Genomic DNA, 22,317 nt, shown 5'->3' on the forward strand with positions numbered 1-22,317 from the left:
CATCCAGTCCCTAACCCAATGCAGTGTGCTCCCGTCCAAGCCATGGGCTGACAGCTTGGCCAGGAGTTTGCTGTGGGGAACAGTGTCAAAGGCCTTGCTGAAGTCCAGCTGGACTACATCCACAGCCTTCCCCACATCCACCAGGTGGGTCACCTGATCACAGAAGGAGATCCGGTTGGAGAGGCAGGACCCGCCCTTCCTAAATCCATGCTGGCTGGGCCTGATCCTTTGGCCATCCTGTGAGTGCTGTGTGAGTGCACTCAAGATGACCTGTTCCATAATCTTGCCTGGCACTGAGGTCAGGCTGACAGGACTATAATTCCCTAAGCTCATGCTGCACTTCCGTAGTTATGATTCTGAGTACAGGTGCTTTGACAAAGATGTCTGCTCCAGTTAGAATTTGTCTTTACCTGGGTTGTGTAGGCTAGAATAGTGTGGAATATTCGAGATTTTTCATTAAGAAACCTGTAGACTTCCAGTATTTACACTGAGAACACCTACTGAATACCTAATACCCTGGGTGTTACTTATCAATAAAGATACAATACCTGGTCCATTACTCTGTATTACAAGAAACAGGTTTTTTCGTCCATGTATATATACATTATCATTTTTTTGCTTTTTAAAAGGACTAGTTATAGCATGAGTGTGATTTCTATGCAACACCTTGCAATATTGGAGGAAAATCTACAAGCCTATTTAAAATTTTCTCTGTCTTCCCTATGAGATGCATTAAAATAAATTCAACCAGTAGCCTTTGTTGTACCTGAAATTTGGGTTATGTTCAATGTGCTGTTTTCCTGTTTGTTTTAAACATAGTGGTATATATTATAAATTTGTTTCAGCAAGCTGTAATTTTTAAAGAAGTTCTTCTTGTGTTGATGTAGCTATTATGTTTTGCTGTATAAATACCTACAAGTTTCAACTGGTGTGCTAGCTTTCTCTAATTGCCACCATTCTCTGCACAGAACTGGAACAAACCAAATAACTCTGTGCATTGTCCACCTTTCAATCACGTAGAGCTGTAATATCCAAATGATTTGTAATTTTTTCTGAGCTTTCCTATACAATGTGTTTAGATATTACAGACTCATGTAATGTTTGTCAATAACATACCTTCTTTCTCCTTGTGGACTAAAGCTGTCAGAGTATAGAAGAGGAAAAACACATAATGATGGTTGCTTTCTTTGATCTGTGTAGTTGTGATTATAGTTCTGCTGTCTTCATGTTACCTGTATTTATTGCAATATGTAGGAATTTCATTTTATTTCATCTGTTTCCTGTGTGACATGGGCATTGTTTCATCAGTTAAGGAACCTGTGCTTCATATTCAAGAACATAATTTGCAACCAAAGACTTTCTGTTCTCCCCACCTAATGCATGTATTTATCCTGGCAATTGTGGCATATTTGAAGCCATATGCTTCAAACAGAATCATAGAATCATAGAATCAACAAGGTTAGAAAAGACATCAGAGATCATCAAGTCCAACCTGTCACCCAACACCTCATGACTAACTAAACCATGGCACCAAGTGCCACATCCACTCACCTCTTGAACACCTCCAGGGATGGTGACTCCACCACCTCCCTGGGCAGGACATTCCAATGGCCAACAACTCTTTCTTTGAAGACCTTTCTCCTCACCTCAAATCTAAACTTGCCCTGGCACAGTTTGATACTGTGTCCTCTTCCTCTGGTGCCGGTTGTCTGGGAGAAGAGACCAATCCCCACCTGGCTACAACCTCCCTTCAGGTAGTTGTAGAGAGCAGTAAGGTCTCCCCTGAGCCTCCTCTTCTCCAGGCTAAGCAACCCCAGCTCCCTCAGCCTCTGCTCGTAGGGCTTGTGCTCCAAACCCCTCACAAGCTTTGTTGCCCTTCTCTGGACATGTTCAAGTGTCTCAATATCCTTCTTAAATTGAGTGGCCCTGAACTGGACACAGGACTCAAGGTGTGGCCTAACCAGAATATGTGTAATAAAATGGAACCGTTGTCTGCATGAAATTATTTTAGTGGCTTGGGCGGGCAAAACTTTCACACCCATGACCTATACTGGAAAATTTTGTGAAATTTTGTTTTTCTATGATTGTGAAAGAGGAGGAGATTATGTAAATAGTGGTTATAGAATACCATAAGATGGAATTGTCTTGAAGGTGGGTTACAAGAAAGGTTTTGATATTTCTGCCCAGTTTTGTGTTTCTGCTGGTGGCAACATGTTTTACAGCTGATGGTATCGACTTTATAGTGTCATACTGTATTTCAGTTGTGCAGTTTAACATATAGCTAGTATGAGTAGATGCACATATTTTATGTCTTTACTGATTTTATGGTATAGAAAGCACTGAATGTGTATATTATATTGACTTTTCAACTGCTGCAAGAGTTTCTCTACTTGTGAAAATTACACGGTGTCTCAAAAACTGTAGGAAAATATTTGAACAGGAGTTATTTAATGCAACTAGAAAATTAATGTTCTAAGTGTCTGGGTATTTTTAAGAGAAAATGTTCATATTATTCTAAAAGACATTCTTTACAGTCACATTTACTAACTCTAAAACATGTGATGCAAAGGGATACATCCTATTTTCCTTCTTAATATTTCTGGATAATTTTATAAACATGAGTAAATAGTAGATACTTGCTGTCTTTGTGTGCTTACAAGCCTTAGAGGTTACAATGGCTGTGCTACCACTGTCCTATGTGTTAATGTAATATAGGTGTTAGAAGCATGTGTTATTGATTGCATTGCATACTAGGAATGTGCTTACATGTTGGCAAGGTGAAGGGATTTAGGAGTTTCATTAGGCATAACACTTTATCCATGTTTTGGCTTCCTTCATTTTGTTTATCACTTTGTTTCACTGAGGAAACTTTTAGACATAGTGAAGAATCTGTCAAATATTGGCCCTAAACCGTATCATAGTGACACACATTTTAAGTTTTGGTAGGTGAATTAGAGTACATTTATACTGCTCTGTTGTTTTGTTAACATACAACAGCTTTAATACGTGACAACCTGTCAGAAACAACTGTTTCTGAGCTGGTTTATTTTGTAATTGTAATACAAATACAAGTGCCACTGTTTGTCTGGAAATAAGTTTGTTCTGTTTTGTTTCTTTGTTTTTTAATTTTCAAAATTTTCTGAAATTTTAATTCTTAGCCGGTTATGTGTACATGCTGTTTGATGAAAGTTGTAGAGTTTTGTTCTGGAATCAGTGTTTTGCCAATGCAGAATAAATATATTTTTATAATAAATTTTTTCGTTTGGTAGGAAGGCAATATAGACTAGACTAGACTAGACTAGAACAGAACAGAATAAACCAGGTTGGAAGAGACCTCAGAGATCATTGTGTCCAATCTATCTTGCAACACTATCTAATCAACTAAACCATGGCACCAAGCACCCCATCAAGGGCCACCTCCAGTGGTGGCCTCCAGTGATGATGACTCCACCACCGCCCTGGGCAGGCCATTCCAATGGCCTGTCCCTCTTTCTATGAAGAATTTCATCCTAACATCCAGCCTAAACCTCCCCAGGCACAGCTTGAGACTGTGTCCTCTTGTTTTGTTGGTGGTTGCCTGGGAGAAGAGACCAGCCCACCTTGCTCCAACCTCCCTTAAGGTAGTTGTAGAGAGCAAGAAGGTCTCCTCTGAGCCTTTTCTTCTCCAGGCTAAGCAACCCCTGCTCCCTCAGTCTCTCCTCATAGGACTTGTGCTCCAAAGCCCTCACCAGCTTTGTTGCCCTTCTCTGGAAATGTTCCAGCAACTCACCATCTTTCTGAAACTGAGGGGCCCAGAACTGGACACAGGGCTCAAGGTGTGGCCTAACAGTGCTGAGTACAGGGGCAGAATGACCTCCCTGTGCCTGCTGGCCACACTGTTCCTGATACAGGCCAGGAAGCCATTTGCCTTCCTGTCTACCTGGGCACACTGCTGGCTCATGTTCAGCCTACTATCAACCAATACCCCCAGGTTGCTTTCTGTTTGGCCACTCTCCAGCCACTCTGACCCCAGCCTGTAGCACTGCATGGGGTTGTTGTGGCCAATGTGTAGAACCCAGCACTTAGATGTGTTAAATTTCATGCTGCTGGACTCTGCCCATCTGTCCAGCCTGTCAAGGTACCTCTGCAGATTTCCCCTACCCTCTAACAGATCAACACCTGATCCCAGTTTGGTGTCATCTGCAAATTTACTGATGATGGACTTAATACCCTCATCTAGATCATTGATTAACTAGCATGGGGCCCAGCACTGATCCTTGGGGCACACCACTAGTGATGTGGCACCATTCACATCACTCTCTGGGCTCAGACCTCCAGCCCATTCCTAACCCTGCGTAGAGTGCTGCTGTCCAAGCCACGGGATGACAGCTTGGACAGGAGTTTGCTATGGGGGACAGTGTCAAAGGTCTTGCTGAAGTCCAGATAGACTTCACAGCCTTCCCCACATCCACCAGGTGGGTGACCTGATCATAGAAGGAGGTCAGGTTGATGAGACAGGACCTGCCCTTCCTGAAACTCATGCTGGCTGGGCCCGATCCCTTGGCCCTCCTCTAAGTGCTGTGTGATTGCACTCAAGGTGACCTGTTCCATAATCTTGCCTGGCACTGAGGTCAGGCTGACAGGTCTGTAATTCCCTGGTTCCTCCTTCCAGCCCTTCTTGTGGATGGGCATCATGTTGGCCAGCTTCCAGTCATGTGGGACCTCTCCAGTGAGCCAGGATGAAAAATGGAGAGCGGCTTGGTCAGCTCATCTGCCAGTTGATGATAAGCTAAAGAATTATTTTACAATTTTAGTTGAAATTTGCAGAAAATTAGAGTGTGCTTATAGTCTTGTTTAATGTAAGTACATTCAAACTGTACTTATCAAATTGTGAGTTAATGGACGTCAGATATATTTATATTGGGAGTTGAAGTTTGTTTCCTAACTAAGTCATTGAAGCTAATTTGAAGATAGCAGTTGTTTATTTGTTATTTCAAACTTAGAATGTTCCAAATTTGCTGGCTTGTAACTATTAGTTAATTCAGTGGATAAACCAGATCAAAATAGAAGATGGCTCTGTCATCCATCAATATTGATAATAGAATGAGACCAAGCAGTGATACTCTGTGCTACAAAAATGGAAGGAATACCTTGTACTGCCTTTAGCTGATCTATTTGGAGTTTTATATCTAAAAATTGTTAGGTGAATTATAAAGATTTTTGTATGGAGTTACACTATTACCAAGATATAACAGGACACCTGTTTTTAGAGCCAGCTGTTCAGTCCTCTTAAAAATGAGGAGGAAACATTAAATCTAAATGTATTTTAAAAGAATGCTCCATAAAAATACGCTTCTCTTAAGCTGAATACTCAACTGAGTAGACTGCAAAGTGTTTTTTTGGTTTGGGGTTTTTGTTTGTTTGTTTGTCTGTTTGTTTTGTTTTGTTTCTTAAGTATACTTAGAGTATTTTAAAGTAGTTGATGAGACCGGGTGGTCAAATACTCCTTACAGTTCTTTACCCTACTCTTTACAGTCTCGCCAATCTTTTCCTCTAATATTGTGGGTATAACACTACTGCTGAACTAATGGCTAAGCACCTGAGTATGAAAGGGAAAAGATAGTAATGCAATCCTCTATATTCTTCTTCTCTAGAATGGGAGGGTGGGACTACATTGTGTTGTACATAGCCTCATCAAGAACGTACATTCTTTTGAGGTCTGTGGTAGCCAAGGGTGCACAGGGCAGAAACTCTGGCAGATGTCATGTTCTCATCTCAAAAAGAGAAAGCTACAGTTAGTGCTTCATAGGCACAGAAAAGTAAGCACATAAGGAGTACAGCCAGACCCAGTTCTGTGTTATGCTGCGTGAGAGGCAGCTAAGGCCTTCTCTGAAGATCTGCTTAAATTAGTGTTAGTTATGTGCTGTGAATTGTTGATTCTGATGGAATAGGTCAATATTGTAAAGTTCACCATATAATATAGGCTCTGTTTTTGTATTCCATGGTTGCATTTCAGCTTAAACGGTGAGACACATTTCAAGAAAGAAACAGGTTTCTGAAATAAATTACATTATTTTAAAATAAAAGTACGTCTTAAAATACTGTGAAAGAATTTTTGTTTTGTTACCTTTGCTTGTAAAAAATCACTTAAATTGGTGGATTAAGTCATCCCATTCAATTAATGATGACACAACGTTTACTGCTGTTACTAAGAAGCAGTGTTCTATTTTATTTGGGAGTATGTGAGGGTTGTTTTTTTTAAATACTTTTTTTTAATAATGCAAAGCCAACCAGACTTACTATAACTGCTTACATGAGAACATTTTAGTCTGGCAGAGTTCATCCTGCTAGGAGTCTTTGTTCTAGGGAATATTTTGCATATTTTTCTAACTTCTATTTCTATATTTTGCTTAAAGGTAAGGTAATTTATAATTACCTTAATTTGCATTAAGGTAATTTATATTATATTGCACCTGTTTGAATAAGAGAACATTTTTTAATTATCTGACAGTTATTATTTATATTCTTATCTCTTTTTCAGTTTTTTTTATTTCACCTCCTGAAAATTTTTATTAATTGTGAGGCTTTTAGTTGGAATATAAGTGGCTTGCTTATCATCTTTGCTTCAGAGCTCAAATTATTGATTAGAGTGTAAAATATGCTAATAATTAGAGAGTATAATTCAGAATAGTAAAAATACTGAACTGTAAGAATCCAGAACTAGAAATAATATATAATAGGCTGCAATACATAAAAGAAAATGCTTAAACTTATCACAGATCTTTTTAACAGCAGCAAAACCTATGCCATTAGTTCCAGACCAGTGTATTTCCCATTCACCGTGCTTTAGTGCATAACTTAAAAATCTGTCCTCATCATGCTATATTACTTTTTCAAAGCAAGCTAGCATCAAGCAGAACAGGATGAATGGAAGTCAATGAATGTCAACTAGGTAATCCGATTATTAAAGACTCTTGGAAGAGCAGTTATGTGATCTGTTATATAATTGGGTGTGAATTTCTGTGTATTTTTTGACAAGTCATTTCTGTGGAACTGTAGTATATTTTCTATGGTCATCTGTTTTAAGATGGTGCTAGTCTCATCTGTTTGGATAGTATGTCTGAATGCCAGGTATTTATATGTTAAAATATGTGTGTGTTTGTGGCAGTAGAGGTCTGGCAGGGTCATCCTCTTGTGAGCCTGCTCAGGATCGGGATCATGACGTCAGCTGCAGGAAGTTCAAAAACCGCCGGAGCTGTGCATGCGACGCCATTTTGGCTGCAGAGCCGATCAGGACTGGCACCCAGGACCGCTCCGCTTGAACCGAGAGCTTTCTCCCTTGCTTTTTGCTTTCTTTTCGGGGCTTTGCGGGTTGGGAGGACCCCTGGTAGGCAGTGAGGTCCGGCAGGGTCATCCTCTTGCGAGCCTGCTTGGGATCGGGATCGTGATGTCAGCTGTGGGAAGTTCAAAACCTGCCAGACATGTGCACGCAATGCCATTTTGGCTGCAGAGCCTTCTGCAGCTCAGATAAATTATAGAACTTCGGTGGATTTTTTTTTTTTTTTAATTACTATCAATAAAACGCTGAACCATGGTTTTCACTCGGACAAAGGCTAGAAAAACAGTATCTACCCAGACAGAGTTGGTGCATCAGTATGCAGGAGTCCAGGCTGTTGGCTGCAGACAGTGCTTCAGCCTGGCACTTGGAATGGAGGGGGAAGGAAAGAACACCTGTGTCAGGTGTGACCAGGTGAACTTTCTCCTCAATCTGGTGGCGGAGTTAAAGGATGAAGTGGCCGAGCTGAAGGATGAAGTTTCTACGCTCAGGTCAATAAGGGAAAGTGAAAGGGAGTTAGATATGTGGGAGTAGGTTCTGCAGATCTCCCCTGCTGAGGGAAGCGTCCCTGGAAACAGGGAGGGATGGATGCAGGTCCCTGTCAGGGGTAGCAAGGGAAGTTCATCCCAGCCCTCTCCTCCTATTCTGCTGTCCTTGCATAATAAGTATGAGGCCCTGCAGGCCGAGGGCAGTGGGGGTGAGAGGGCTGAAGAGCAGCCATCCAGAGAGGAGCCTAAAGCCAAGCAGTCCCCACCAACTATAATGAACAGCTCCACAAAGAAGAAGAGGAGGGTTATAGTTGTTGGGGACTCTCTCCGGGGGTACTGAAAGACCCATATGTCATCCGAACCCATCCCACAGGGAGGTCTGCTCCCTACCTGGGGCCTGGGTTAAGGGACATCACAAGGAGACTCCCAAAGCTAATCCAGCCCTCTGACTATTACCCTTTGCTGGTAATACAGGCTGGGAGTGATGAGATTGACAAGAAGGGCACCAGGGCAATTAAAAAAAAATAATTCAAGGCCCTCAGACAATTGATTGACTGGGCAGGAGCACAAGTGGTGTTCTGCTCAGTTCCCTCAGTGGCAGGGGTGTACACTGAGAGGAACAGGAGAACCCATACCATCAACAATTGGCTCAGGGAATGGTGGCAGCAATGGAATTTTGATTTCTTCAATCATGGGGCAACTTTTACTGCACCTGACCTGCTGGATCCTGATGGGGTGCAATTATCTAGAAAGGGCAAGAGGGTACTAGCACTAGAGTTGGCAGGGCTCATTAAGAGGGCTTTAAACTAGGTGTGAAGGGGTTGGGTGAGGAAACCAGTCTCTCTGAAGAGGAGAGAGTGGGACGCAAATTAGGGTTAATTGAGAAATCAAGAGCCCGGCTGAAATGCATGTACACCAGTGCACGCAGCATGGGCAATAAGCAAGAGGAACTGGAAGTCCTGGTCCACCAGGGTGACTATGACATAGTTGCCATTTCAGAAACATGGTGGGATAACACATATGATTGGAGTACTACACTGGGGGATTACAGGCTCTTCAGGGGAGACAGGCGAGGGAGAAGAGGAGGAGGGGTGGCTTGGTATATTAGGGGGTCACTCTTTGCCACAGAACTTGAGGTGGAGGATGAAAGGTTGGAGAGCCTGTGGGTTAAGATCAGAGGGAGGCCTAAAAAATCTGATATCCTGGTTGGAGTCTGTTATAGACCACCCAACCAGGATGAGGAGGCTGATGAAATTTTCTATAAGCAATTGGAGGCTGTCTGAAGATCATCAGATCTTGTCCTTGTCGGTGACTTTAACCTGCCAGATAACTGCTGGGAACTTAATTCAGCAGAAAGGAGGCAGTTCAGAAGATTCCTGGAGTGCATGGAGGAGAGCTTCCTGATGCAGCTGTTAAGTGAGCCTACCAAGGGTCAGGCTCTGCTTGACCTGCTGTTCTCCAATAGAGAAGAGCTGGTGAGAGATGTGATCGTGGGAGGCTGCCTAGGGTGCAGTGACCACAAGATAGTGAAGTTTTTAATATGCAGGGAGATAGGGAGGAGCACTAACAGAACCCTCACCTTGGACTTCTGGAGGGCATACTACAACTCGTTTAAGAAACTTATTTGTAAAGTTCCCTGGATAGCAGCCCTTAAGAGCCAAGGGGGGCAGGATGGTTGGACTTACTTCAAACAGGAGCTCTTGAAGGCACAGGAACTGGCAGTTCCCATGTGCCGAAAGATGAGCCGGCAGGGAGGGCGACTGGCCTGGATGAGCAAGCAGCTTCTGGAGGAATTAAGGGAAAAAAAGAGGCTGTATCACCTTTGGAAGGAGGGGAAGGCTTCTCCTGATATGCTTAAGGATGTTGTCAGATTATGTAGGAATAAAATTATAGAGGCAAAGGCCCAGTTGGAACTGAAGCTGGCCACCTCTCTGAAAGATAATAAAAAGCATTTTTACAAATATATTAATGCTAAAAAGAAGAACCTCCACTCTTTATTGGACCTGGAGGGGAACACTGTAACTAAAGATGAGGAAAAGGCTGAGGTCCTGAATACCTTCTTTGCCTCCATTTTCAACAGTAAGGCAGGAGGAGTTCAGGACAGTTGGCCTCCTGAGCTCGGTGATGGGGTTGGGGAGCAATGTATTGCCCTGGAAATCCATATGGAATTAGTTTGGGACCTGCTGAGCTGCTTGGATGCTCACAAGTGGGACCGGATGAGATCCATCCTAGGGTGCTGAGAGAGCTGGCAGATGAGCTGGCCAAGCCACTCTCCATCATTTTCCTCCAGTCCTGACTCACTGGAGAGGTCCCAGATGACTGGAAACTGGCCAATGTGATCCCCATCCATGAGAAGGGTCAGATGGAGGAACCTGGGAACTACAGGCCGGTCAGCCTGACCTCAGTGCCAGGGAAAATGATGGAGCAGATCATCTTGGTGGCAATAACTGTGCACCTGAAAGATGGCCAAGGGTTCAGGTCCAGCCAACATGGATTTAGGAAGGGCAGGTCCTGCCTGACCAACCTGATCTCCTTCTATGATCAGGTGACCCACCTGGTGGATGTGGGGAGGCCTGTGGATGTGGTCTACCTGGACTTCAGCAAGGCCTTTGATACTGTCCCCCACAGCGGACTGCTGGCTAAGCTGTTAGCCTGTGGCTTAGACAGCAACACTCTGTGCTGGGTTAGGAACTGGCTGGAGGGCTGGGCCTAGAGAGTGGTGGTGAATGGTGCCACATCCAGCTGGCGGCCAGTCACTAGTGGTCTAGTGTCTAGTAGTCACTGATCCCCAGGGATCAGTGTTGGGCTCTATGCTGTGCAATATCTTTACTGATGATCTGGGTGAGGTGATTGAGTCAGTCATCAGTAAATTTGCAGATGACACCAAGTTGGGAGCAGATATTGATTGGTTAAAGGGCAGAAGGGCTCTGCATAGGGACCTCAACTGACTGGACAGATGGCCAGAGTCCAACAGGATGGCACTCAACAAGTCCAAGTGCCGGATGCTGCTCTTTGGCCACAACAACCCCATGAAGTGCTACAGGCTGGGGTCGGACTGCTTGGAAACAGAAAGGCACCTGGGTGTGCTGATTGACAGCTGCCTAAACATGAGCCTGCAGTGTGCCCAGGTGGCCAAGAGGGCCAATGGCATCCTGGCCTGCATCAGGAATAGTGTGGCCTGCAGGAGCAGGGAAGTCATTGTGCCCCTGTACTCAGCACTGATTAGGCCACACCTTGAGTACTGTGTCCAGTTCTGAGCCCCTCAGTTTAAGGAGGACATTGAGACACTTGAACATGTCCAGAGAAGGGCAACAAGGCTGGTGAAAGGCCTTGAGCACAAGCCCTATGAGGAGAGGCTGAGGGAGCTGGGATTGTTTAGCCTGGAGGTTCAGGGGAGACCTTATTGCTCTCTACAACTACCTGAAGGGAGTTTGTAGCCAGGAGGGAATTGGTCTCTTTTCCCAGGCAACCAGCATCAGAACGAGAGGACACAGTCTCAAGCTGCGCCAGGGGAAGTTTAGGCTTGAGGTGAGGAGGAAGTTCTTCACTGAGCAAGTCATTCGTCATTGGAATGGGCTGCCCAGGGAGGTGGTGGAGTCACCATCCGTGGAGGTGTTCAAGAGGAGATTGGATGTGGCACTTGGTGCCATGGTTTAGTCATGAGGTCTGTTGGGACAGGTTGGACTTGATGATCTTTGAGGTCTCTTCCAACCTTGGTGATTCTGTGATTCTGTGGTACATGTTTCATGTACCTGTCCTCTGAAAACAATGTAATGTACACTTACATTTTGCCTTATGAAGAGACAGGTTGCATAATCATAGAATCATAGAATGGTAGGGATTGGAAGAAACCTGAAGATGGTCAAGTCAAGCCCCTTGCCAAAGCAGAATCACCTAGGGCAGGCCACACGGGAATGTGTCCACACAGGTTCTGATTCTATAGTCCAGTGCTCCGTCACCGTCACAGCAAAGAACTTTTTCCTCATGTTGAGGTGGAACTTTCTGTGTTCCATTTAGATCTGTTGCCCATTGTCCTATTACAAGCCACTGCTGAAAAGAGCCTGGCCTCTTCTTCTTGCCACCCACCTGTCAGATATTTGTAAACATTATGATCCCCTCTCAACTTTCTCTTCTCCAGATGAAACAGCCCCAGGCCTTTCCTCCATTCCACTAATAGTCCTTCTAGCCCTTCATTGGATCCTTCTCTAGTATTTTCCTATCCTCTTGAACTGGGGAGCCCAGAATTTGACATAGGACTCCAGATGCAATCTCACTAGGGCAGAGTAGAGGGGCAGCAGAGCCTCCCTTGACCTGCTGGCCATACTGTTCTTAATGCACTCAAGGATACCATTGACTTTCTTGGCTACAAGAAGACATTGATGTCTGTGGATAACTACTGTCCACCAGGACTCCAAAGTCCTTCTTCATGGAGCTTCTTTCCAACAGGTCAACCTCTAATCTATACTTGTTATTCCTTCCCAAGTGCATGACTGTACAGTTACCCTTGTTGAACTTCATTAGGTTTACTTTTGTACCTCTTTTCAGTCTGTCCAGATCTTGCTGAATGCCACTCCTCCCGGTTTGTATCATGAGCAAACTTTTTGAGGATACATTCCATCCCTTCACCCAGATTATTGATGAAGATGTTGAACAAGACTGGATACAGTATTGACTCCTGGGGAGTACCACTAGCTACTGGTCTCCAGCTGAACTCTGCACCATTGATAATGACCCTCTGAGCCTTATTCTTTAGCCATCCACTCTTCTAACACATCCTAATTTTACCTATGAGGAAGTTATGGGAGACAGCATCAAAAGCCTTGCTGAAGGTCCATCCACTACTCTCCCTGCACCCATTCAATTACCCCATCATAGAAGGTGCCAGTCTAACATGATTTTGTCTTGGTAAATCCATGCTGGCTGCTCCTGACAGCCTTATTTTCTTCCATGTGCTTAGAGATGACCTCCAGAATGAGCTGCTCCATCTCTTCTCCAGGGATGGAGGTAAGCCTGACTCTCTGTAGTTTCCTGAGTCTTCCTTCTTGCCCTTCTTGAAAACTAGAGTGACGCTGGCTTTTCTCCCGTCCTCAAGAACCTCTCCTGTTCTCCATGATATTTCAGAAATGATGGAGATTGGTCGAGCAACATCAGCCAGCTCCCTGAGCACCTGATGGGGTGCATAGATTTGTGTATGTTCAGCTTACTCAGACTGACCAGTGGAAAATCTTCCTTCCTTCAGGCTTTCTCTCTTAATTCCAGGGTTTGGGACTCATGGGGGCTGGTCTTAGCAGTAAAGACAAGAGCAAAGACAGTGTTCAGTAACTGCCTTCTCTGCATCCTCTGTTACAGGATTCCCACCTCATTCAGCAGTGGGCCCACATTTTCTCTGGTCTTCCTTTTACTGGTGGTATATTTGAAGAAGCTGGTAGAGGGTCTAGAGAGCAAGTATTATGGGGAGTGGCTGAAGGAATTGGGATTGTTTAGTCTGGAGAAGAGGAGGCTGAGGGGAGATCTCATTGCCCTCTACAACTACCTAAAAGGAGGTCGTAATGAGGTGGAGGTCAGTCTTTTCTCCCTAGTATCAGAACAAGAAGAAAGAGATAGAAATTGTACCAAGGGAGATTCAGAATGGATACTAGGAAAAAATTACAGAAAGAGTGGAGTGGTCAGGTATTAAAACAGGCTGCCTGGGGAGGTGGTAGAGTCACTGTCCCTGGATGTGTTCAAGAAACATGGACATGGTTCTTGAGGACATGGTTTAATGGCCATGGTGGTCTTAGGTTGACAGTTGGACTCAATGATCTTACAGGACTTGTCCAACTGAAACAATCCTGTGATTCTATGATACTACGAACATGCCTGCAATTCTTGCAAGTGACCAGTCCCTTTTTCCACATGCTGCAAACATCTTTCTTCCTGACTTTTTGTCAGCATCTCCTTGCTGATCCATGCAGTTCTTCTGCCTCCATTTTTATTTTTTTTTAACTCAAGGGAATCCCTCTATCTTGAACTTGGAGGGAGCGATGCTTGAATATTAACCAGCTCTCTTGGGCCCTGCCCTACCTTCTAGCATCTTGGTCCACAAAATTCCTCTAACTAGGTCTGTAAAGAGAACAAAGTTAACTTTAACTCTTAACCCTCCTGAAGTCCAGAGCTGCAATCCTGCTTGCTGCCCTACTTCTCCCTTGCATGACGCTAAACTCTACCATGTTATGATCACTACTGCCAAAGCTGCTCTTAGTCTTCACATCTCTGACCTTCTTTATACATTAATACAAGGTTCAGTACAATGTAATGCAAGAGCATTGTGCTGTATGTGCCTTGCTGTGTGGCTTTTCCAGCAAGTTTCAGGGTGGCTGAAGTCACTGATGAGCACCAGGGCAAGTGATCTTGAGGCTACTTCCAGTTGTTGACATCTTCTTCCAAACAGTTTTATCAATATTTTCAATAATGATTGCATACATGCCATTTTTTATCTGGTTTTCTTCAATCTCATATTCATTTTTTGAGAAACCATTATTGTGAAATTGCAAGTGTGCGTGTGTGTATATGTATATATCTAAACCTGTATGTGTTCTTCTTCCCAGCTGATACACTCACAAGAGAGTGTGACCATGTATTAGGAATTACTAACCAAGCAGAATATCAAGTGGCCCTCATTACAGGCTGTCTGTGTGGGAATTGTGTTATTAAAATAATTGCTATAAATTACATAAGGTATGAAAAAGAAGTAATATATCCATAGACACTGGTATAGTACAGAATGGTAACTGAGAAATTACAGTACTAAATGAGAAATTTTTTACAGTGTTTTCTAGTACACCTCAAAATCAGCTTCTGCAGGTGGTGGAGTATTGTTTGCTGACAGGAAGGGACAGAATCTGTTATCTGAACTGAGTTTAAAGACAGCAACAGATTCAGTGTGCTGTTATTTTATTTGTAAGTCAAGATTTAAGACAGAAATTGCTTTTTCTACTTGCAAAATGCTTGTCTAACATGTCACTTTATACCACAGTAATTATAAAGCATATTCATGTGATGTTGCATACTTACGACAAATTATGAATAATTTTTCTAAACTTGAAAAATGGTGAAGCTTACATGCTGGTGGAATGTTAAATGGTAAGTCTTTGACTTCTGATGGTATTTATCAAAGATTTTTAGAAGTCAATATGTTACATTCCCAAGTTGCAGCTATCCTTAGCTGAGTGGAGTATGCAAATCATGTCAGATGAAAATCAAAAAGAATTTTCTTGCTACAGTGGGACTTTTTGTTTGTCAGACCATAGACATGGATCTATGTGGATGCAACATGATCAGTACTCAAATTGGACTCTCCAATTTAGCTCAGTCTTTCCCCCTTTTTGGCCTGTTTTTTGTTTCATTGGCTTCTAAATACACAATCCCCAAAGGCTTGCCTTTTCCTTTCATTTTTCATACATGCAACTCTCCTGCTAAGAAACTGTTGATTTTGGAAAGCTTCATTACACCTATAATGATACTCAGTAACCTCAAATGAACACAGCTTAAGTGTGATGTACCTGTCATCTTGTGGGACTTACTTTTCTCTGGACCATTTTTTAAGAAATTATTTTGCCAGTCTTCATCAAGGTCACCTTTTGCTGCCATTCCACACTTAAGAGACTATCAGGCAAATTGAAATTGTGAATAAGGATGATCCACTGCAGAGCAGGAATAATGTTTCTATGTATGTATTCATCTGAGGCTAGATTCTGGACACCAGGAAGTCCTCATCATACAGGATTGATGATTTCAGACATAGTGAGATGTTCTTGAACAGTTTGGCTGTAAAATACAGGTTTTGTCCCAAAATCAATATAGGGGTTTTCATTACTGGCATTTACACTAGGGAAACAAACAAACAAAAACCCAACACAAACCCCAAAAACTTTTGCAAAGGGAGGTGTCTTATACAATACGCATGTCAATACTATGTTATTCACAAAGTTTGCTTTTGAATATTTAATCTGCCTGCAAAGAATTGCATTTATGCAAAGGGTTGTGTTTCACAGTTATTATATTTTATTAGACAAACTATAGTAAACTAGATAACATCTCCATTCAACTTATAACTGACACCAGGAGATAAAAGTTTGATATTAGCTTTCAGTTAAATGATAATAATACTTGGGGGTGTGGCCATCATTCTGTCATTTCTTCTGTTCCTTCTCCTCCAAGAAGATGATTCTCCTCTGTCAAAGATGATCTTTCTTCTTTCTTTTCATGCAGATTTATAGATGTGTGTGTACATTTCATGTTTTCTCTCAAACTCTTGAAGCAAATAATGACAGTAATAATAATAAAAAGGCAGAGAGTGACTAGTAAGACTGTATTAAATACATGCTCATATCACCTATTCAACTATTACTTGTATATATTTTCTGTAGGTGACGGATCAGTCAGTGAAAGCTTTTGCTGAACATTGTCCTGAGCTACAGTATGTTGGATTTATGGGCTGCTCTGTTACATCAAAAGGAGTCATCCACCTCACCAATGTAAGTACCATAACTACTTCTAGCTAGTCATCAGTGTGTTTGACTAATGCCAAACCGTAGGTATCAGCCAGGGTATGATGAAAAACACTATTGTGGGTAGAAACATGACAAAATAAATGAACTTTGCTTTATTGAGACAGGCACATTGAGATCTCCTGATATAAAACCACTGTAGCAGAAACATATACAGGGGTTGATAGTTTTTCTAGGAGATAATAATACTCCTTAGGTCACACAAAGTTCTGTAGTTGGAAGTGCAAAATTCATAGAAAAATTCTTGATGCAACAGATTTCATAGATTCATAGAATAGCTTAGATTGAAAGGGACCCCAAAGATCATCTAGATCCAGCCCCACTGCCATGACCAGAGACACCTTCTAGTAGACCAAGTTGCTTAAAGCCTCGTGTAATCTGGCCTTGAACACCGCCAGGGAGGGAGCATTCACAGCCTCCCTTGGCAGCCTGTTCCAGTATCTGACCGTCCTTACTGTAAAGAATTTCTTCCTAATGTCCAGTCTAAATCTGTTTTGCTTAAAGCTGTTCCCTCTTGTCCTATCACTACAAGTGTTTGTAAAAATTCCTTCCTCAGATTTCTGGTAGGACCTCTTCAGGAACTGGAAAGCTGCTATAAGGTGTCCCCTTAGTCTTCACTTCGTCAGACTGAATAACCCCAAGCTGTTGATTGCAGCTCTCTGAGTGCCACCATCCAGCCAATTCCTCATCCAATGAGTGGTCTACCACTCAAATCCGTACTTTTAAATTTGGTGACCAGGATGTAACTCAGGACACTGTGAAATGCTTTACATAAATCCAGGTAGATGACGTCAGTTGCTCTTCCCTTAACCACGGAATGGAATGGAATGGAATGGAATGGAATGGAATGGAATGGAATGGAGTGGAGTGGAATGGAATAGGATAGGATAGGATAGGATAGGATAGGATAGGATAGGATAGGATAGGATAGGATAGGATAGGATAGAATAAACCAGGTTGGAAGAGACCTTTGAGATAATCAAGTTCAACCTATCACCCAACACTATCTAATCAACTAAACCATGGCACTAAGTGCCCCATCCAGTCTCAAACACCTCCAGTGACGGTGACTCCACCACCTCCCTGGACAGCCATTCCAATGCCCAATCACTCTTTCTATGAAGAATTTCTTCCTAACATCCAGCTTAAACCTCCCCTGGTGCAGCTTGAGACTGTCATCTTGTTCTGGTGCTGGTTGCCTGGGAGATGAGACCAGCCCCCACCTGGCTACAAGCTGCCTTCAGGTAGTTGTAGACAGCAATAAGGTCTCCCCTGAGCCTCCTCTTCTTGAGGCTAAGCAACCGCATCTCTCTCAGCCTCTCCTCACAGGGCCTGTGCTCCAAACCCCTCACCAGCTTTTTTGCCTTTCTCTGGACATGTTCCAGCAATATCTTTCCTAAACTGAGGGGCCCAGAACTGGACACAGGGCTCAAGGTGTGGCCTAACAGTGCTGAGTACAGGGGCAGAATGACTTTCCTGCTCCTGCTGGCCACACTGTTCCTGATACAGGCCAGGATGCTATTGGCCTTCCTGTCCACCTGGGCACACTGCTGGCTCATATTCAGCCTACTATCAACCAATACCCCCAGGTCCCTTTCTGTTTGGCTGCTCTCCAGCTACTCTGACCCCAGCCTGTAGCACTGCATGGGGTTGGTGTGGCCAATGTGTAGAACCCGGCACTTGGATGTGTTAAATCTCATGCTGTTGGACTCTGCCCATCTGTCCAGCCTGTCAAGGTACCTCTGCAGATTTCCCCTACCCTCTAACAGATCAACACCTGCCCCCAGCTTGGTGTCGTCTGCAAATTTATTGATGATGGACTCAATGCCCTCATCCACATCATCAATGAAGATATTAAAGAGCATGGGGCCCAACAGTGATCCCTGGGGGACACCACTAGTGACTGGCACCCAGCTGGATATGGCACCATTCGTCACCACTCTCTGGGCTCCGCCCTCCAGCCAGTTCCTAACCCTGCACAGAGTGTTGCTGTCCAAGCCACAGGTTGACAGCCTGGCCAGGAGTTTGCTGTGGGGGATGGTATCAAAGGCCTTGCTGAAGTCCAGATAGACTCCATCCACAGCCTGCCCCACATCCACCAGGGGAGTTACCTGATCATTGAAGGAGGTCAGGCAGGACCTGCCCTTCCTAAATCCCTGCTGGCTAGGCCTGATCCCTTGGCTATCCTGGAAGTGCTGTGTGATTGCACTCAAGATGACCTGTTCCATAATCTTGCCTGGCACTGAGGTCAGCCTGATAGGTCTGTAATTCCCTGGTCCTTCCAGCCCTTCTTGTGGATGGGCATCAGGTTGGCCAGCTTCCAGTCATTTGGGACCTCTCCAGTGAGCCAGGACTGTTGAAAAATGATGGAGAGCATCTTGGCTGCCTCATCTGCCAGCTCTCTCAGCACCCTAGGATGGATCCCATCCAGTCCCATGGACTTGTGGGGATTCAAGTGGCTAAACAGGTCTCTAGTTCCTCCAGGATTACAGGGGAACTGTACTGCTCCCTGCCTCCATCTGCCAACTCAGAAGGCCAGTTGTCCAGAAGACAAGCTATCTCGCTATTAAAAATTGAGACAAAGAAGGTGTTAAGTGCCTCTGCCTTTTCCTCATCTTTAGTTACAATATGCCCTTCCATGTGCACTAAGGAGTGGAGGTTGTCCATGCCCCTCGTCTTGCCATTAATATATTTGTAAAAGCATTTTTTGTTGTCCTTCACAGCAGTGGCCAGTCTAAGCTCCACATGGTATTTTGCCTCTCTAATTTTTTTCCTACATGACCTAACAACATCCTTAAACATTTCATGGATTACCTCTCCTTCCTTCCAAAGATGATACACCCTCTTTTTTCCCCTTAATTCGCTCAGAAGTTCATTGCCCGTCCAGTCTGGCCATCTACCCCGCTGGCTTATCTTCTGGCACATTGGCACAGCCTGTTCCTGCGCCTTCAAGAATTCTATCTTGAAGTAGGTCCAGCCCTCCTGGACTCCTTTGTTTTTATGGGCTGTTTCCCAAGGTACCATCTGAGTTGGTTCCCTAAGTAACCTGAAGTCCGCTCTCCGGAAGTCCAGAGATTTTGTTGATGCCCTCTTAGCCTGAGTGCATATTGAAAACTCCATTATTTCATGGTCACTGGACCCCAAAAAGTCTCCAACCACCACATCTACCACCAGCCCATATCATCTCCCACTGATGTGATGTTGGTTGACACCAGTCACTTCTGTGTTTTCTGTGTGCCTTAGTAAGGCCTTTGGGAGGATCTGCTCCATGATCTTGCCAGGAGGTGAGACTTATTGGCCTATAGAATAGAATAGAATAGAATAGAATAGAATAGAATAGAATAGACCAGACCAGCTTGGAAGAGACCTTCGAGATCATCGTGTCCAACCTGTCATCCAACACTACCCAATCAACTAAACCATGGAACCAAGCATCCTGTCAAGCCTCGCCCTGAACACCCCCAGCGAAGGCGACCCCACCACCTCCTTGGGCAGCCCATTCCAATGGGCAATCACTCTCTCTGTGTAAAACTTCCTCCTAACCTCCAGCCTAAACCTCCCCTGGCGCAGCCTGAGACTGTGTCCTCTTGTTCTGGTACTGGTTGCCTGGGAGAAGAGACCCACCTCTGCCTCACTACAACCCCCCTTCAGGTAGTTGTAGAGAGCAATAAGGTCACCCCTGAGTCTCCTCCAGGCTAAGCAACCCCAGCTCCCTCAATCTCTCCTCATAGGGCTTGTGCTCCAAGCCCCTCACCAACCTTGTTGCCCTTCTCTGGACACGCTCCAGCAAGTCAACATCCTTCCTAAACTGAGGGGCCCAGAACTGGACACAGTACTCAAGGTGCGGCCTAACCAGTGCAGTGTACAGGGGCAGAATGACCTCCCTGCTCCTGCTGGCCACACTATTCCTGATGCAGGCCAGGATGCCATTGGCCCTCCTGGCTGCCTGGGCACACTGCAGGCTCATGTTCAGCCTACCATCAACCAGCACCCCCAGGTCTCTTTCCACCTGACTGCTCTCCAGCCACTCTGACCCCAGCCTGTAGCTCTGCATGGGGTTGTTGTGGCCAATGTGCAGAACCCAGCACTTCGATGTGTTAAATAGTTTCTGGGCTCTTCTTTTTCTGTGTGTTTTAGAAGATGTAGTTATGTTTCCCTTTTTCCAATCAGCAGGGACTTCCCCAAATTGCCATAATAGTGGTTTTGCAGATTCATGTGCCTGTTCCCTTGGGATCTGTGACCGGATCTCATTTGGTTTGATTTAAACAGACCCTTTACTGCAACTGTATGTCTCCTGTGCACATACATTTTGTATATGTCCATCTTTGTGTATTAACATAGTGTGTCACTTTATTTCCTTTTATGTAAGAAGAGTGATGTGGGGGAGAATTAACTTGAGTGGAGCTGAAGAAAATAATGAAACTGTTCAATAAAATGAATGACGTGCATAGCTAGGATCCTGCAAACTTCAGGTAGAACTGAAGAAAAATGCATCTGAAATATATAAGTCAGTATTTTTATCTAAGAATTTCAAATGGGAAAATTGATGACTGTAGAAATAGGTATTGAATATTCTCAGTTCTGGTTAATGTAAAAGTAGATCTTGAAATAGAAGTGGAGAGCATATTTAACGAAAACAGAATGTGCCTGAAGAAGATACAGGGTGATTTATGCAACTGTTTAGGTCTCTTGGTTTTAAAAAGAACCTTTCAGCATATCTATAAAATATTTTCATCAGTTTGGGGAGCCCCAAACTGGACACAGTATTCCAGGTGTGGTCTCACCAGGGCAGAGTAGAGGGGAAGAGCAATCTGGACAAGGGAGTTATTCTCATCCCATACAGAACACTACTTGCATACACGGAAGCAAGCAAGGTAAAGCTAAGCTGTATAGCAAAAGTTCTGTAGTGCAGCATGTCTAACAGACTGATGTAACCCGTTGTGACCGTTTGATGCTGTGCCTTTAAGAAAGGGGCACACTGGCTAAATGTTCATAAAATATTTTGGTATTCTAAACTAATTTCATTGGCCAAGTAATTGTGGGAGGTGAGGATAGTCCCAGTGCAGCTGGAACTTTTCTCTGTCTTCCTTCCTTTGCTGTCCCTTTCGGCTGGATCTGCTTCTGGGCTTCTTGCTAAGAGATAAGAACTAACTCACTCTCTGTAACAGGCCTGTCCACTTCTTCCCCTGTCCTGCTAACCATCCTCGTCTCTTCTTCTACCTCTTTGGGGGAGAAGGGAGGTAGGGGGTGAAGGGGGCACAGGGGGAAGCCCCCTCTGTGGGGGGTCTGGTTTCTGGTTGAGTTCATTTGCTGTATATTCCTGTATATATTGTAAAATACCTGTATTTGTTGTGTTACATATAATCTGTTTCCTTGTAAAATATAATTTCATTTCTCTGACTGGGTTTAGCCGTGGTCTTTCTCAGTGGGGGAGGGAAAGCAGAGCCTTTCCTTTCAAACCACCACACTCCTTTTTTTTTTGGCTCACCAATGTGGGGCCTGGCAATTAAGTAATTAAGTTGATTTATTGCTTGTCTCAGCTGGAGAAATGAAATGAAGGTGCTCTGGGTTTTAGAACGTTTATTCTTCTCGGTCTGTGGCATGTTGGTCTACCGGTACTGCATCGGGTTGATGTTAAACCAGATAGGTAAATATTTAATGCGTAAAATCTATTTGTGGTTTATGCATAGGATCCAGCTGTTGTATCAACGCTGTTTCTGTTTTTTTCGGCTCACTAATTACGGCAACAGAACATCTTCCACTTTGCCGATCGAGATAAGGGAGTTTAAGGCTTCAGGAGGTCAAAGAGTAACTTTAAGTGCTGGCTGGGATCTTAAGGTGATTTATTTGACGGGTGTAATCCTGCTGTTGCTGATAATTAATGTCTATCTGCTGTGGGCTCTACATAGAGAGAAAAAGGTTTCTCGACCATGTTTTATGATTAAACAAAAATCTAGGAAGCGTA

General features: G+C 43.9%; 1 protein-coding gene across 2 annotated transcripts in view; it reads left to right on the forward strand.

The window, feature by feature from the left end:
* FBXL17 (F-box and leucine rich repeat protein 17) overlaps positions 1 to 22,317 on the forward strand; it is a 365,616-nt gene that overhangs the window by 112,674 nt on the left and 230,625 nt on the right. For both annotated transcript variants that reach the window (XM_054178266.1, XM_054178265.1), the window contains one exon: positions 16,212 to 16,319. In XM_054178266.1, the coding sequence (XP_054034241.1) occupies positions 16,212 to 16,319 (108 nt within the window). The remainder of the gene's footprint in view (positions 1 to 16,211; positions 16,320 to 22,317) is intronic.

The sequence above is a fragment of the Dryobates pubescens genome, chromosome Z (assembly GCF_014839835.1).
Source record: "Dryobates pubescens isolate bDryPub1 chromosome Z, bDryPub1.pri, whole genome shotgun sequence".
Lineage (NCBI taxonomy): Eukaryota > Metazoa > Chordata > Aves > Piciformes > Picidae > Dryobates > Dryobates pubescens.